Source organism: Manis pentadactyla, chromosome 7 (assembly GCF_030020395.1).
Source record: "Manis pentadactyla isolate mManPen7 chromosome 7, mManPen7.hap1, whole genome shotgun sequence".
Classification (NCBI taxonomy): Eukaryota; Metazoa; Chordata; class Mammalia; order Pholidota; family Manidae; genus Manis; species Manis pentadactyla.
In genome coordinates, this window is record NC_080025.1 from 149,216,246 (window position 1) to 149,234,567 (window position 18,322).

At 45.1% G+C, this 18,322-nt stretch overlaps 1 protein-coding gene across 2 annotated transcripts in view; it reads right to left on the reverse strand.

Annotated features, from left to right (window-relative positions):
- Nucleotides 1-205: 205 nt before the first annotated feature.
- Nucleotides 206-18,322, reverse strand: part of ESYT2 (extended synaptotagmin 2) — a 79,774-nt gene continuing 61,657 nt past the window's right edge. For both annotated transcript variants that reach the window (XM_057504947.1, XM_057504946.1), the window contains 9 exons: nucleotides 16,365-16,439; nucleotides 15,482-15,568; nucleotides 10,416-10,565; nucleotides 8,763-9,148; nucleotides 7,476-7,574; nucleotides 6,055-6,186; nucleotides 4,602-4,707; nucleotides 3,075-3,124; nucleotides 206-2,985 (listed from right to left, as the gene is read on the reverse strand). In XM_057504947.1, coding sequence (XP_057360930.1) covers nucleotides 2,940-2,985; nucleotides 3,075-3,124; nucleotides 4,602-4,707; nucleotides 6,055-6,186; nucleotides 7,476-7,574; nucleotides 8,763-9,148; nucleotides 10,416-10,565; nucleotides 15,482-15,568; nucleotides 16,365-16,439 — 1,131 coding nt within the window. In that variant the 3' untranslated portion in view covers nucleotides 206-2,939. The remainder of the gene's footprint in view (nucleotides 2,986-3,074; nucleotides 3,125-4,601; nucleotides 4,708-6,054; nucleotides 6,187-7,475; nucleotides 7,575-8,762; nucleotides 9,149-10,415; nucleotides 10,566-15,481; nucleotides 15,569-16,364; nucleotides 16,440-18,322) is intronic.

Genomic DNA, 18,322 nt, shown 5'->3' on the forward strand with positions numbered 1-18,322 from the left:
TTTTCAAAACCCAGAGACCAAGCAGCCAGGCAAGTCAAATTAAGGTGGGAATGTGAGGAATGGTACCTATCTATGATCTGATGCAGTTCTTTCAAAAATGAAAGCACTCACACACTGTAAACAAATAGTATGCTGTACCTGCCAGTGCATTATGCTGTCCCACACTGAAAACTTCACTCCAAAAGACAAAAAAACAAGTCACGAGTGAGCTAACATAAAAGTTTTATTGAATAAATACATGTACTGCCATGGAAAATGTGAGCAAAGAGGCATTCTATGATAAAAACCCGCTGCTGTTGCCATTCGCAGTGGGTGATCCAGCTTGAACTGGAGTTAAAGTAGCAACCACACAAATGTACATACACCCCAATCTGCGTTTGGCTTAGGTTCTTGAAAAAGAAGGGCTGACCTCTTGATGAAGAGTATCTGTACGGGAATTCTCACAATAAGAGTGTCAATTGTGGTGAATACAGCTACAAGGCTTCTGTTTGAATTGGAAACTTGAAAACACCTTCACACACCCACACTTTCGGGCACCGGAGAAGGGAGCCGCACATGCACCTAACTGAACTCAAGGTCATTCAATTTCCAATTTCCCTCTGTCGCTTTGGCTCAATGCGGACAAGTCAAAGTTCCCTTTTCCTAGATGGACTGATTGCAGAGAACTAGGAACGAACGTCCCTGGAACTCGAGAGCATTCTTTTTCGGCCGCTGCTGGAGGGCGGCCAGCCCTGGCAGCAGTTCCCAGCCTCTCCTGCAGACACGAGAACTTTCCCCGAGCTCATTGGGCCGGGGACAGACTCACCCGCGGGGGCTCTCCTGCCCTAGCACCCTGCCTTTCCTTTCAGAAAACAGCGCCTCGGCGCCTGCAGGAGCTCTGCTCCATCTGCAGCCCCAGGTGCCTCTGTGCCGGTCAGAGGGCGGCGTGTGGCTGGCCGGCCTGTGCCTCTCACTGTACTTATTCTGCCCAATCGCATTCCCACAGGCAAAAACAAACAGGTGAAGCACGTGGCTGGAAAACTCAAATGTTTAGGATGTTGGTAAAAATTACAAGTTCGCTGAATTTCACTGAGTGTTGATTATGTATAGATTATGCCAAAAGCCCTTCAACTGACTTAATTAAAAAAAAATCTTTGAATAAATCCAATGGCATGAGTGGTCAACTAGATTTAATAAGCAATTACCTGTCTTTCTCATGCAACTAAAATACCAGTTAAATATTTTGTGTGCATGTATGATCACGTGTATCAGTATATTCATAAACTTCTCAGTACATCATCAGAAATGGTTTTTATGAGGCTTTCAAGTGAGGTTTCATTAAGTAGGAAATAGCGAGATTATATTAGTCCTCACGATTACATGAAATGTGTTATAAAGCCATAGACTCCGTTATAAATAAACCCATGGTTCCGAGTGTAAATCAATATGAAATTAAAATCCACTGGAAGGTAGGAGTGTCAGGAATGAGGGTCGGCACCCACCATGACAGGCACTTTGGTTTGTCTGGCCACGTGAGCAGTCCACGAGTCCACAGCATGATTTATGGTAGCATCTCCAGTTTCAACATAAAGCTGAATTTCCCCAAAGTATACATAATTTTAGAATATTCATATGGCCAAGGAAGTCATTTTCATCATATAGCTTAAAATATTTAAAACTCTCCCTGCACATGTCATACGTGGCTTATAGGCACGCACACATCACTCACAGCCTCGCCTCCCACATGAGGTGTGGGACTCTTAATACACAAACATGCTTTTAATAATCCAAAGAGAAAAAAATGTTCCAAAATAAACACTGTAGAACAATATCCCAATACCGAGGTCAGTCTTGGCAGAGAACGAGGAAACCAGGAAGCGGTTACTTAGTGAACAGCCTGGTTGGTCCTGGCCGGGCCAAGGCGCAGAGGCAGAGGGAAGCTGAGGCCTGGCCCGGGTACCTGTCCACCGCGCCATCGCACTGCAAATGCGCGGACGGGCGGTCATCCGACCTCTCTGCAGCCTTTATGGTGACACTGTGAGCCGTTTTCCTTCCCAGGCCGGGAAACACTGAGTGTTAGCAAAGCCCATGACTGACCAGCTCACCATGACCTGGCTGCTAACAGGGAAAACCTGTGTTACATTTCAGGAACAGAATGATCGAGCATCTGTGCACTATTTCATGAGTAAGTTATAACAAGCAATTAAAAATAAATTTAAGACATTCCATTGTATGTGAGAAATTCGGATCAGTACACTATGATTTACGGGCCATGACCATTCTCCCCTAATATTTTACATTACTCGGTTATACGTTTTTTTTGATCAGCACTTCAAATGACTTCCCAATAATACATCTTTACATTTATGAAAGTCTTATTATTTTGAATACTTTCTTTCATCATTTGTAAAGGCAGAAATATACTAATATTCAATAATCTTTCAGCTTTTCAAAAAGAAACACCACAAAATAGGTCAGAGAACTTTTTCTGCAAAGACAAAAATGATTATTTGTCATAAGAATTTAGTAAGTTTTAAAAGAAAAAATACATGTCCTTGATCCATTTTCTTCTGAATCAAACCAGCATATACAGATTATAAAAAATAGTGTCTATTTACATGCTATAGTGTACCTCAGAGATATATAAGACAAGGTAAAAGGAAAGCATATACACATCTGCTTCCTCGTAGATATAGTCGACAAACAACTTTCTGGGACACAATATGACATCCCAGTGTGCACTGGAATAACTGAAATACTAGAGGAAATTAAGCATATAAAATTTAATGATAACATTGGCCAAATATGCCTACGATGCCAACATGTCATATAAAACTGGTAAGGTCTGTATAACTAAATACACTGGGTTATAAAACAGCACTGGAGCATCTGTGGGAGGGCGCACCCTGGGCACACGGCGGGGCAGGTCCTCCGGCAGGGCTGCTCACAGCCAGCATGGCCTATGTCGCCGCGTGTGGCCGCGTCCCGTCTTCCGTGAGGTCATACCTGGAGAGCACAGGGAGATGACGCAGACGTGCGGTCAGCGGTGAGGCGCTAGTACGTGGTGGGCTCTGTCTACGGAGGGGGGCACTCACCACTGGGTCCAGCCTCTGGCGAGCTCTTCAGATGCCAGACCGACCAACACCTGTCGGTGAAAACACTCGTGAACGCTCAGGTGCCGTCTTTCAGCCCTCACTCCGCCTCCCATCTCAATCTCCTGTCCCCACCTGGAGGGCCAAACTCTCCTTTACTTGGAGTCTTCATTTTCAATCTTTTCTATCCTTCTGACTCTTAAGAATTATGAGGTTGATGTTTTCTACCTTTATCTTGCATCTACCTACCACTTCAGCATTTTATTAAAAATAAAAATAATAATAATAATAATAAGGGAGAAATGTGGGATTCACATATAAATCAAGTATAAAAATCAAACGAATAATCATAATTGACCTGATTGTTTATAGTTCATGATGCGTGATCAAAACCGAAAGTTTCTGTGATGACTGCCCTTGCACTGTTCACCATGTAAGAACTTATTCACTATGTAAGAACTTGTTCACCATGTAAAAACTTGTTCGTTATGCTTCAGAAGATTGGAGACTGTTGAGAATTAGGCTTGGGGTTGATTAATGATTGTGCATTGAGTCCCCTATACAGAATTTTATTGTTGTTAACAGTCATATGATCAATAAATATGAGAGATACCCTCTCAAAAAAAAAAAGTTTAGAAGTATATTTTTTCTATTTATCTCATTTTGGAGGCCCTAACAGATTGACAATAATGTAATGTGTTAAAACTAGATTTATAAAGTAAAATAAATTAATATGAAAAAAAAAAACTTCCTGCTATAAGTGGGTGCCATGATAAAACATATAGGTATGTGGATCTGTGTGGGTGGGTGTGCATGCTTAAAGTTATGAAATAAATGGACAAAAAATTTATATTAAAAAAAAAAACAATAAAAAAAAAAAGAATTATGAGGTTGAGCACATCCAGAGATTTTTCCTGTATCCAACTGTCCTAAAATTCAGTTAACCCTGAAGGCTCAGTGGAGGTGATTTACGGGGGTGTGGCTCGAGTGCAGCTGACAGCAGCACAGCTGGTGTGGCTCATCTGTAAATGGTGAACAATTCAAAGTCCTCTTCCCTAACTTAACCTCTATGTATTAAAGAATACATAACCACATGCAAGAGTCAAATATGAATGTGGGTAAAGACTAGAGGAAACACAGAGAAATAAAGCCAATGATTTATTAGCAAAAGAACAGTGGGTTAGATGATGGAACTATAAGCAAGTATCTTCTCTTGTGTTTTCTTTCAATGTGATGCTTGAAGAAAATGTTAAATTTGAAAACTAACACTTTCTTCAACTGTAAGTTCAGTGTTAGTACGACTAATATGCCAATAATGTGAATATGCAAGAACAATGAAAATAAAGTATCTTCAAATGTACTGATGTCTTATTTGACAGGCAGTCTTTCAAGATACTCTGTTTTATAAATAAGCAATAATCACAGAGTAGTTCACCCCTTTCCACTTAAATAGGTATCATCCATATAGATGTACTAGGGTAAGTGTTTAATTTTCAAAGTGTAGGAGGTGATGAAGGTTTTCAAATTTACTTTGCCAAGAAGCCCTTTGTCTTTGGACAGGAAGCCGCCGCTGTTCTTCACTGCGACGTCCAGTGTCCTCCTCTGCACTTCTGGGAAGGAGACGCTGAAATCGAAGCTGAAAACCAACAAGGGGACCTTCCTTAAATTTCTCCATTATTTTGATGTATTTTATTACAAGTAAAAAAATGCCATTTCTGCCTACAAGACCATTGTAAATGTTTGTTTTTCATTATAAAATTAAGTTCTGCTAGATGTCTGGATCTGGAATTTCATGAAGAATCAAAAACAAAGTTTTTTCATTATTTTCAAAATGTAAAGAGAAGACCTGGCACCCTGAGTATGTGAAGGGCACCACTGCCCCCAAGCCCCCTCTCGGATCGGGAGGTGTCCCTTCTCATCACAGTGAGTAGTAACACACAGACAGCAGGGGTGACGTAGGTCACAGGCTCCTTCCCTCGGCCAGGCCTAAGACTACAGGAGTCACTTCACAGCCGGAGTGGGGGGACTAAGGGCCGTGTGAGCAGCTGCTGGGAGGGGGACAGGTGGCAACACACTTCCAATGGCCGAGGCCAGAGGCCACAGACCCAGCGCTGAGGACCAGAGCGCCCGAGCCGGCCGACCCTGAGGCCTTGCAGGGACGCGACTGGGATGTGGTCAGCCTCCTGTGGAGCTCCAGCAGCTGGAGACCCAGATCTGCACGTGGGGTCCCCACACCCTTAACGCGCAGCTGAGGGAGAGAGCCGGCCACACGGAGCAGGCCCGCACCAGGACTCAGCGCACACCCGTCAGGTTCTGACCTTGGTTTAAACAGTTACACGTGTGAAAATGTGACAAATGACAAGCATCTTCAAAGATGAGGTGTAAAGCGAACTAACAGACATCAACAGCACTGACTTTGTTGTTTCCATAAATACTGTGCTTTCAGCTGGAGCACCATCACGGGCAATACCAGGCTGCACAGACGGAGAATCTTTGCGTGGGGCAGCCGAGGTTGACAGCCACTGTTACCAGACCACCAGTGAGACATCGGATGCTTCAAGCAGCAAAGCCAGTCTTTTCACTGCTTTTCTCAGTTGTTTTGGAATTTGTTTTTCACAAGAATGTCCATCCTACGATGTTGTTTTTTCAACTGTTATTTAAAAATACTTTAAAATTCTCAGTTTTGATTTCTGTCTCAGTGAAAAGCAATGGATCTGTGCCCATAGGGAAGGTTCTGGCCTTTGGCCATCCACTTTGCTTAATAGCGACCCTCCCTGTCCATAATTTATACCTGGGACTTACATTTACAGGTCTACAGGAAGTTTCAAATAGTTAGTTACGTTAACAAGTTCATAACTGCTGATTCTTTCACTTACACTTGTCAACAGTGTGTGTGTTTAAACATTTGAGTCATTTCAAAGGAATTGCCAGGCCGTTCCTGGTGTGTTAATCGGCGTCTACCCCGGCTGAGTACACACCTTACCTCTGATCAAACACAGGGTTCAATGTTTTCTTTGACACGTGTGTTTTTCTCCTTCCTGACCTTCTCTTGTCTGGTAACAAATACATGCGGACGTAGGGGTCAGAGCCATCTTCCGAGAAGGCAATGAGATTCCTTGTAACACAAACCAGAGAACACTAGACATTAGAACCCAGGAAGACAGCTCCGTCACACTCGGGTCCCCGGCTCTGCTTTGTATTCATCTGCACGCTGAGCACAAGGAGTGACGCCTGCCTCTGCCTGCTGCCCCTGCTCCTTCAGCATCTTTGCTGCAGGGGCGTCTGCCTCCATGTCTTGCGCCCAGAGTTTGGGGGATATTCTGACACCTTGCTCTGCTTTCAACACAGAAACTACCGCTTCCCACAGAACTCGTACTGTCTTCTCCTGATGAGGCAATGAGGTCAGCCTTATGGCCAAATAAAGCCACCTCCCAGGCCCCAGGGCAGCCGTGCAGCATGCTGCTTACAGGACTGCTGAGTGGCACTCAGCCTTTCTCTGTGCCTGCTTGGTGCTGACCCCAGTCTCTGTCCTTCGACCCCTGAACCCTTCATAGATGAGGACCCAGGCTGCTGGTCTGGGGCAAAAACAGTCCAGTGTTGAATTACAGGCACCCACTTCAGGCCATTCACCTGCCACCACCTGGGTCAGGTTGGGGTGTAGAACCAGCACCCTCTGGGTGAGCCACGCCCTGCACCACCCACAGCCCTCAAACAGCAAGCTCACAGAAGGTGCACAACAAGTAGGGCTGAACTGAACTCCACATTTACATAACCGGTTAAGTGTCACTAATTTCATTTTCCTATGTTTCCAACAGCTTTTTCTAAGATCCAAATATTCGTATTATTTATTTACATCGATTCTGCTACCACCTGAGACAAGTTACACAAAAGGAAAAAACCCGGTCACCTCCACCCATCACCGGCCATCACACAAACTGAAGCATAACACAAACAAAACCCCTGTGCAAGTTAGGACAGACCGGTCCCGCCCGTGGGGAGAAGGGACACGTGTGCCAGAGGGGCCGATGTCCCCGGCATCCTCCTTGTGGAAAGACTCTGGAAATGCCCGTCATGATCCCATAAACTGTTCTGGAGCTGTAAACTGACATAAACCTACTCCTGGAAATTTAATCCCCAGAAGACGCCTCAATAAAAGAAAACTGTGTTCACTACTGTTATGAGTAACACAGACATTCTAACCACCACGCAGGGAATGCCGTGTAGACCACAGCACAGCACTACAAATAGGACATGCTTAGGAGACATTAGAACAAAAGCAAGTGAAACACTGAATACAGGGTCACGGGACAATCTGCTTTGTTCTTCAAAGTCGAAACAAGCCCATGTGCTGGTGACGCCAGAGCATCTCACGCCCACCCCCGCCCGCACCCCGTGCCCTCTCACCTGCAGGAGTGCACGACCACCACCAGCTTGTTCCTCTGCGAGCTGTGCCGCACGGTCAGCTGGATCTGCCCCAGCGGAGACTGCCCCAGCGTCGTCCCACTGGGGAAGCAAGCACAAGGTCACCGCCTCCTCCATCCAAGCGGGCTGAGGTGCACCCACACAGTAAGGCCGTGCTCTCTCGATTAGACAGGAAGGGCTCAGAGCACCTGTGGGATGGGCCAAACCTGGGCACCAGCTGAGTTCATAGTTCAGTTGAGGATTAAACATAATGTAATTATTCAAAGCTGGCAGCCTTTGCTCTTAGGGCCCAAAGTAAGAACGAGGTCTCCTGATTATAAACATCTCTTCCATGGTTTTTATGAACTGACCCACAGCTGCCCTCTGTCACAGCCCCACGCGAGTGCCTCTGTTTCTCACTGACAGGCCATCTGCCGAGATCCACACTCCCCACTTGGATTCTCTCACGGCTGAAGCACAGACCTGCAGGACGGCCCACAACCACTCCAGCCTGTGCTCCCCAGGGTCACCTCGGCCACTTTCTAAGCTGAGCTCCTGAGGAAAAGCGGTTTCTTTGAAATTCTATTTCCTTCTACAGCAAGAGTGGAAGGAACTGGTTCCTTTTCTCCAGAACAGTGGACACGAGAGAGTACCGAGGGGAAGAGTGTACTAAGTCTGGGTCACAGAGGCCCCACAGACCAGCGGTCTGTGGCTGCCAGGAACACACACACCCCACCCTGGCTGCACATCGCACTCAACACACCTCTTAGAACAACAAATAGTAACAAGTGCCTCAAAGGGCAAACGTGTTCCTTCCTTCCGCTGAGAGGAAAAGGCTAGTCTGAGGCTGACAACTGCTGAGTGCTTTTCTTCCTTATCAGAGAACATCTATGAGCCGTGGGGTTTAAACAAGAATGAGCGCAGACATCCAAGACAGGCAGATGGGCCCAGGCAGCTGGAACAGGTGTTGATCAAACACGGACAAGCAGGGCCTATTCTTATACAGCAAACAGGTGCCACCCTGGGATTATGATTCAGCAAGTTGACTCCAGGCTCTGCCTTCCTGGTCTAAGGACAGGCACCAGGGCTCCTCCCAGTCACGGAACCTACTGCCCCTTCACTTTCTCATCCTTAAATGAGCCAAATACGAGGCCCAAAAAATGGCAGGTTTATCCAAGTCAAAAAGGTCAGACTCCAGTTATTCTAGCTGACATGAGAGGTGCTCCCTGTATGGTATGCGCTACCCCCACCCCCCACCAGGCACAACAAGGGCAAAGGGTGTCTAGTTACTTTTCTAGCAGCCGCAGCCGCTGCCGAAGCTCCTGGGTGGCGATGGGCAGTGACACGTCCGAAGCGATGCTCGGGGTGGGCTCCTTGATGAGGATGTGGCTGGGGGAGCAGGCAGCACTGGCCTGCAGGCTGGAGCAGCTTCCGGCCAGGTCACTTGGCTCTGGCGGGCTGGCCTCCACAGACGGGGTGCTCTCCTCCTCGCCAGGCTTACCATCACTCCCGCTGTCTGGCACGGGTGGGGAGGGTCCGCCATCTGCAGTGCGGGGCGACGCGGACATCTGAGCCCTGATGGGCATTTTCCTCCCGTCCCTGGAGACAGAGGGTCGCTTTACTCGAGCTGAGTGCTGGTGGTCCGGAGATCTTTCTTGCTTTTCAAGGTGGAGCACCTAGAGTTGGAAATAAACACAAAATTAAAACTGGTGACACTGGTAATGATCTGATATGTGACCTGCTTTAGATATATTCATTTGCAAATATGTCTTTAAACACAAAACATTAAAAATGATCTAGTCTATCTGTTCAGCTATTCTGTTATTAAGGCAACACCACATTACAGAGGGTTTAGAAGAGGAAAGTTAAAGTAACCAAAACATCGCTTCTGTGAGGTAAATGTCATTTCTGTGCATTTCTCTCCAGCCTCTTCTGTTCACCTGCCTTTCTGCACCATTTTGGGCAATGTCATAGCTGGCAAAGCCTGAGTCCCATGCCCTGCGCAGGTGGCCAGCCTCACTCTGCACGGCAGCCTCTGCCAGCACTCCTCAGGGAAACGACGGGGGCAAGCGCCCCTCTGCCCAGTGAGGCTGCCCCATCGCCTGCCTGAGCTCCTGGACCCCCCACCCTCTGCTCAGCAAGGCCAACCCCCCACCTGCCCGAGCTCCTGGACCCCCCACCACACTCGCTTTTACTGCCTCCTTCCAATGTGCACAATGTTCCCCTGAGCAGTCTGCTCTCCAGGGCTTGTGATGGCTTGTGATTTTTTTCCTGCTTTTACAAAATAAAGCGGCATGAATGTCTTTATGTGCATAGTCTCCCCACATTCTGTATTTCTACCAAAAGCCAGATTTCCAGGGAGAGGATCACCAGTCCAAGGGGTTGCAGAGCAGTCCCTTCTGCAGAGGCTGTGCTGGGGCCGGGCGCTGGACTGTACCTTCCACAGAGTTTAATTTTTTTGGAAAGTCAGTTAATTTTAATTTGCATTTTTAAATTAGTCAGTTTTAGCATTTCCCTGCATGTTTCTTTAGGTACTTACAAGAATTACCATCTACTTTGGACAAAATTTTTTTTCTGTAATTTCTACCATCTTGTAGAGTTTCATTAAATTCTCCTGAATGGCCTTTGACAATTTAACCTGGGCCAGGGGACCTAAAAGCATGGCTGGCTGGACTGATGTGCAAGCATAAAGAGTAGTTCTGGGGCTGCGCAAGCCATCTCGCAATACCCTCTTTGTGGGATGTCTTGAGTCTGCTCTCACCCTCTCCTGAGACCCTACAGAACCAGTCTCTGCACTCCCCAAACACAAGACTTCCTGCTGGAACTGGGCTCCCCCCCAACCCCCCCCCCACGCCCTGCACCGCCCACACTGGGAGCACAGCCGGAGAGCATAGCCCAGGCGGCCCCTCCCACCCCTGTAAGTCCTGCTCAAGACGCCCGTACCCGGAGGGCGACCTTCATCTTCAGGGTGCTGTTGGGGCCAGAGTTACTGAGCTGGAACCGCTGGCTCAGGGTCATGCCCTCGTTGGCCAGCAGCTGGCTGAGAGGGATCTTCAGGTTCCCAAGGCAACACTGGTGCTGCTCATCTCTGACCTGCAGACATGGCAGAACATGCTTAGCGCTGAGGGTTAGGGCAGAAAACACAGAAAGGCCTGGGTCCAGCGTTTAAGAAGCAGTTCAGTCACCTCCTCCTAAGCAGGTTGTCTAAGGGATTCTTCTGAAACACAAAACACCGTAATGAGTGGGTTACGATCTGTCATTTCCTCAACACACGAGAACAAGAACCCAGAGAACGCCTTGTGTGATGAATCTGAGGGAGTCCTGAGCCGAGGGGCAGCAGCGCACACGCCTGAGGATGACAAATGTCCCTGGCCCTGTGGGGACGGCAACCACTCACATGCACAGTGAGGATTCAAGTTTCGACTAGTGATGGCCTGTCTGTGGAGAAAAAATATTTCTACTGAAAATTTACCTGGTTGTTTTGAAAATTTACAACATCTGATTTAAATGCATGGCAATTTGTCTTCTGAATAATGCCCACCAGCATTACCTCTGTTAACAGGCATCACCCCTATTGCACTGTGGTAACACGGAATTCAACCACATAGGGGAGGAGCCCTGGAGGGTTCATGGGCTGCACAGAAATGGTGAGAGAAGTGAACTACACATGAAACCTCAAGGCCTGCTTGCTAATCTAAGCTGCAATCATGAAAGCATTTAAATGATATAAGTGACAGTGTTTACAGAACTCAATTTTAAAAATTCAAGATCCAGTAACCAGATATTTTAACAGTGCAATTTATGAAGGAATAAGTAGCTAGACAGATATATTTTGTATTAAACAGAATGTAAAAATATAAAACAAACAGAACAATGGAACAGGCTGGGCATGTCCAACTGACTGGCACCATCAAGGAGAGTGACAACTGCCTAGCAGGACACCCCTCAGACCTCAGGGTCAAGCTAAATAGAAAACAGAGGCCCCCTGACCTCTCAAGGACTGAATGTTGAAATACAGGCCATGCTAAGAGGAAAGTATGGGAACTAGAATTGTTCAGATGCTCAGCACTGGGATGAACGCACTTGGAACAGCACTTCTGTTAAACTAAAGTGGAGTGAGAGAGGCGGCAGGGAGCCTGCCACTGAGAGCAGAAGGCGCACCTCCGAGAAGCTCCCCTAATTCTGCCTAAGGCGGTGACTTATATACATCGTATTTTAAAATACGCAGAGGACTTCTGCTCTGGCTATGACCAGGTAACAGGAAATGAATTTATCATCCTACATTAGCTTAAAAACACCCAGCAGACATGAGATGAGAGGTCTCCAACTGGATAGCAAAGGGAACTGGACACAGGATGCAGAAGCAAGTGGGGGAGCTCCACCACTGGTGTGGCACTGGCTGGGAGAGTTCAGGCTATGGCCAGTACTAGGGCCCCAGACAGAGCCCAGTGGTCCCCCAGTGTGGAGGAGCCCCCCAGAGAGCACCGAAGGCCCTGGCGAGTGTCTGCAGCTGCTCAGATGTGTGCAGGAACAGACTGCTCAAGGCCAGGGAAGGTGCTCCATGAGGAGTGAGGACAAGTCCCAGGGCACAAAGGACAGCAGGCAGTATCCTTTCCACACAGAGGGCAGAAATTTCTTAACACCCAGAGCATCAGACTAGCGAGGCCACAGGCTGCAGGACTAGCTGTCGGGCCTGCCCAGTGAAGCTTAGCTCAGGCCTCAAAAGGCTCAGAATGTATCCAAGTAACCCAACTGCTAATAAGAACAAATCTCCAAAATACTTAGGAATACAAAAATCCCAATACTCTGGAATGTAAAATTACAATGAAAAATTATCAGGCAACCAAAGAAACAGGACTATGTGACTCCTAATGAGGGTAAAACTCACATACAGAAGCAGATCCAGCAGTTACACAGCTGACAGAACTGGTGACAGGGTGCTAAAAGCTGTCAGACACACGAGCACACATGAGCGTGTGGGGGAAAGACTCGGGAGAATGATCCAGGTCCTACTTCTGAGATGAAAGATCACAGTATGGGGTTGGTAGCACATTAGACACGTAAAGGGGGGAAAATGTGAGGAAGCGGTGGCCAAATGTTTCCCAAACTTAACAACAGCAGACTTCTCATCAGAAACAATGCAAGATGGAAGAAAGTGGAAGAAAAAAAAACTGTTATGCAAAAATTTTGTACCTTGTGAAAATATGTTTCAAAAATGAAGGTGAAAGAGACTTTTTCAGACATACAAAAGCTGAAAGAATTCATCACCAACAGAACAAACCCACAGGAATTGAAAAAGACCTGCAGGCAAGGGAAAATCACATGACGAGGAACTTGGGATCCATGCCATGGAGGGAATAACACTGCAAAGGGCAAATATGTGGCAAAATTGGAAAGACTGCTTTGTTTTTTCTAAGCTCTTTAAAAACAACTGCCTGCTTAAAACGTAAATAACAAAATGTGTTGTAGGGTTAAACACACATGCGTAAGTAAAACAGGACCACAGCACAAAGTCTGGAAGAGAGGAAATGGCAGAAGTCAGTCACAGAAGGTTCTAGTACTCTCTGAGACCTGGCTTACTACTTAAGGTAAAAATGAGTAGCATAAACTCTAGAGCAACCCCTAAAAAAAAATAAAAACAAAACAAGGAGGTATAGCGAATAAGGCAAAAAAGGTGATAAAATGAATTATAAAAGTGCTCAATTCACCCAAGAGACATCAGATTAAAAAAAGAGAAAAACGGAATAAAGAATAAATGGGACAAATAACACATTGGCAGCACCCATCAACAACAACAGCACATGGGAACGAACTAGATGCCAAAATGCAAAGGAAGAAACTGCCAGATTAGATGAACAAGCAAGACTTAACTGTATGCTGTCTGTAAGGACCTAGTTTAACTATAAAGTTACAAATAGTTGAAAGCAATAGGATGGGAAAAATAAGCTGAGCTAAATCCAATCACAAGAAAGGTCATTAATATATCAATTAATATATATATTAACATCAGAGTTGATCACAGAGCTGAGAGTACCTTGACAAGGGGCTTTTACATGATAAAGGGAACGGCTCATTGGTGGGCAAGCAGAACAGCCCTAGGGGTTTATGTGCCTAGTAACAGAGGCCAAAGTACATGAAACAAGAACTGAGGCCCGAGAGGAAGAAACAGACAGATCCAGTCTCAAAGCTAAAGCCTTAGACGCCACACTCTCAGTGACTGACGTAACAAGGAGACAGAAAACGGTGAGGACACAGAGACTTAGCAGCAGGGTCAAGCCATCTTGGCCTCGATGGCATTCGGGGAACGCAACGCCCACCCAGGAGCAGCAGGCTTCCCCGGGCACATGGAACGCGCACCGAGAGGCCGTCCTCTGGGCGACCAGCCTCCAGGCTTAACATTCAAGTCATACAGAGGATGTAATCTCACCACTGTGGAGTTCAGCTAGAACGAACAATAGGAAGAAAAATCCCCAAACACCTGGAAACTAACAGATCTTTAGTAACCCATGAGTCAAAGGAAGAAACTAAAAGGGGAATCATTAAGTATTTTGAGAAGACTGAAAAAGCAGCTACACGGAATCGGTACGTGTGGGATGCGGCCGCGGCAGCTCTCAAGACCCCGTCAGCCAGATGCTCAGCTCGTCGGAGAAGGGCTCACATCCAGCCTCCACCTTCAAAAGCTAGGAAAACAGAAGCAAATGGAACCCAAAGGGAGCAGAAGAAAGGAGATAATGACGATCAGAGGAGAAATCGGTGAGGAAGTAAACAGAGAAGGACAATGACAATCCATGAAACTAGAAGCTGGTTCTTAAGAAAATAAAATTGATAAACCTCTCACCAGACTGGTCAGGAAAAGAAGAGGCCATACTCCCTCAGAAGCAAGAGAGGAGGCCTCCACCTTTCCAGGATACTAAGGAGCACCATGGACGGTGCGTGTCAAGAAATGCAGTAATGTAGATAAACTGCCTGAAAGACGTAAATACCAAAAATCATCAAGAAGAACAGATGACCTGGATAGATCAGTACCTACTAATGGTACTGAATTTGTATTTAAATACCTTCTTACAAAGAAAACCACAGCAGGCCCAGAAGGCTTTGCTGGTGAATTCCCCAGAGAAGCATGTGAGCAAAACCCACTCAGTTCCACACAGACTCTCCTAGACAATGAAGGGGACACTCCCCACTCATCCCGTGAGGCTTGCACTGCCTGGTATATAAACCAGGAGAAGGGACTACAAGAAAACAAATTACAGATCAAGTACCCTTTACGGCTAAAATGCAAAAATTCTTAACAAAATTTTAGCAAATTAAATTGAACACATAAAAAGGTACTACCTCATGACTAAGTGTGGGTTCTCTCCAAATAAATGTTTGCTTGCTAGGTTTTCTCATGTTAAGTCTTGAAAACCAAATGGAGTTTGCAAGGTTTAACATCTGAGAATAGACAATGTATTTCACCATAATTATCAACTTAAAAAGAAAAACTGTATCATTATCTCAATAGTTGCAGAAGCCTTCTGAGAAAATCAACATCCATTCATGACAAAAGCGCTCAGCAAACTAGCACTTGGAGCAGAAGAAAAGTTCTCAAGCATCAGCTTCATGGTGAAACACGAGAGTGAAACATCAGAGCCAAAGGCCAGGGGCTTGGGTAGGTGGCATTGGAGTACAAGGCATCAGACTCCAAGTGCCATTCTGTGCAGAAACGGGGGGCCAGGCAGAAGACATCCCAAAGGAACCATCAAGAGCTACAAGAACCAGTAAGTTTACAGAGTTTACAATCTGATGTCAACATACAAAATTCAGTTGCATTTCTAGATACTAGTAGAAATCAATGAAAGATGCAAATTTTTTAAATTTACAGTATCAGAAAGTATGAAATACTCTGGGATAAGTTTGACAAAGATGTACTGATTCTGGTGATGGGTCTGTATACTGGCTGCTTTACATGCAGTTCTTTGTATGTGATTTTTTCTCAACAAATCTATTACAAAACGCAAATATAATACCTCAACTTCAAGGTCCTGGCGCCTGGGATTGTGAACAAAGAAAGTGAAGCTTTCCTCCCACACAGGTTCACTGGTTTTGTACCGAATCTGGAAGAAATATTCAAATGTCAGCTCTGTGGTATTTTCCGTGGAAAAGGGCGGCCAGTACTGTTTATCCATTTACTGTGCTTGGAAGCTTAGGACGACTTTAATTAAAGTCCAAGACATACATTTACTGAGCAAGTTCTGTTGCATATTGTGGAGAGACATGCCAAAGCATACTGTGTCAGGAAATCAGCTGTTATGCAATCCACCGGTGACCCACCGCCTACCCCCACCCACCTCCAAAGCCTGCCCCAGGCCAGGCTCTGTTCTACTGCGCCCCGGGGCCACGCAGTGCTGCAAGGCAGGAAGCTCCTGCCGAGTTCAAAGAGAACAGCCTGTAGCTTTACGTAGTTCCTGAAATGTTTTCTCCCATGTTGGGAGAGCAGAACGTACCACAGCACCAACAAGGCCTCTTATTCAATTTTATTCTAAATTAATGTATTTTATTCAATTCTTGAATATAATTTGTATTTGTTGAATTTGAAGCACTGGTGGTTGTCTTTTAAACAAAATATTTACAGAACATTCAAAGGAAACTTAGAAATTGATCCCATGTCACCTACCCATGAAATCAAGCAAAAGCATATTCATAAGCCATTTTTAATGTTATTTTAAAAAATGAACAATATATTTTTCCCCAAATTAAGTAACTGGTTGTCTATGAAATTACTGATTAGAGAAAATAAAAGAAAGATACATCAGTGGCTGGACCCCTGCACCCCCTTCCCTCCAACCCTGGCAACAGTCTCACATGAGACGGTGGCACCATCCAAAGCGTGTCGGCATGCTGGCATCTTACCTTGCTCTCCTGGGCCTTGTGCCCAACTGACATCTGGACAACAGGGTTTGGACTGCTGTTCATTTTCTTCCCTGACTGTCCAAAGACAAAAAGACACAATAAGAAACATACACCTGAAATGGGGCTCACAAAAAATGCAGTTACTATCCTTCAGTAACAGTCACTTCTACTGCCTTCTGCCACTTCAGTTACAGGGGACATCCGGGAACACTTTAACTGGAAACAACTGCTAGGCATATCCCAAAGCCATAACTGTGTCTACCATAAAGTAAATTAAGAAAGCTGGTTTTTGCACACAATTTAAAAATGTTAATGTCTTTTTTTTTTTTTTTAAAGCAAGCTACTCTGGAAAAATGGAAATCTTCTGAAAAATTTCAATGTGAATTCCAGCTTTCAAACTTATCTTACTAGGATAACAAAATGAATAAAGTGCAGTAAATGGAAACAGAAAAATATGAGAAAGGACAAATGTAAAGACTGAATACTTCAGAAAAGTCCCCTGGGACCGAGAGGTTCAGACTTTGAATCATAAAGTCAGTCAGTCACGGGGCTATAATGCACAGCATAGGAATTTAGTCAATACTATTGCAGTGACTGTGTGGTGACATGTGGGACTGCAGTCAGCATGACGGACATTTCATGATGTGTCTAACTGGCGAATCACCGTGGGGTACCCCTGAAACCGATGCACTGCTACATGTCAACTGTACTTTCATTAGAATAAAACAGTCCCCCGGTTGCAATAATAAAAACACTACAAAGTGTCAGAGACACAATGTAACATTTTTAACTTAGTACCTTCTGTTCAAATATGTAGCTATCAGATATCTTGCTTACCAGCTGGTAAGTAATTTTGACTGGAAGAATAAACATCAATCTAGAAGTGCATTAAATGAAGCAGATATAAATATAATGAGAAAAATCAGGAATAAGAAAACGTGATAAAAAGCATACTTTAGCACAGACAGCTGACAGAAGAAAACAACATAATGGGATATGAGGTTTATTTATAACTCAGCCTCACAAGAAGATGCAATTAAATATATATGTTGGTGGAAATTAATTGGAAGGCCACAAAAAATGTTTTTAGTTGAAAATTTTTAGAATCAATCCTCAACACTGCAGCAATGACAGAAAAAGGTGTCAAATTCATATGACTATTGGAATAAAACACACTAGCTCAAACACACTGTGGTAGTCTACTGTCTGGTTTCTGCTTTTGATGTGAATGAACTCTGCAAAATGAAGTAAATACTGTTAAAAAATACCCAAGGCTATATAGACTTCTGTAGCAGAGAATGCTCATCTTCCCCTAAATATTTTCTCCTTCTTTGTTTATACTAGAAGCCTGAAGTTTCCTCTGAGCACCACCCCTACAATAAAAGGGCCTCCCTGTAGTTAGAGTGAGGCCGAGTCACAGCCGGGTCTTTGAGGAGGGGTTCTCATTGTGGAGCCGCAGGCAGAATTAGTACCGAATCGGTAAGGATCAGTACTGGCGGGGAACAGACAGCCACTTGCTTAAACTTGTACTTTTGAGTTTGGTACAGAGGCTGATTGTTAAGATGTCATCTCTGAAAAAGTAGCCATTCATTCCTAGAGATTTACTCTATGTTCTCAATTTTAAGACACACTTCTTTTTTCACTTTCCACCACCTATGGAAACAGGGTGATACTCCAGGATGACTGTGTGCGCCTGCCCTCGGGCAGAGGCAGTAGTGCCAGAGTGTCTCTGCCTTAAACCATCTGTTTTGCTGACATTCTCCTGTGTGTGCATGTGTGGGTGCCATACAATGTGTCCAAGGTCTAGAAATTCTTTCAAAGTATAAAATAAACCTTAACTGATACCTTTTTTTCTTTTTTGGTGGTACAGAAGATAATGGTGGATCTTACAGTGGATGACACTTTAGATTCTATGAAACAGTTAAATCACTGCGTTTTCTACCATGATGTGATATTCA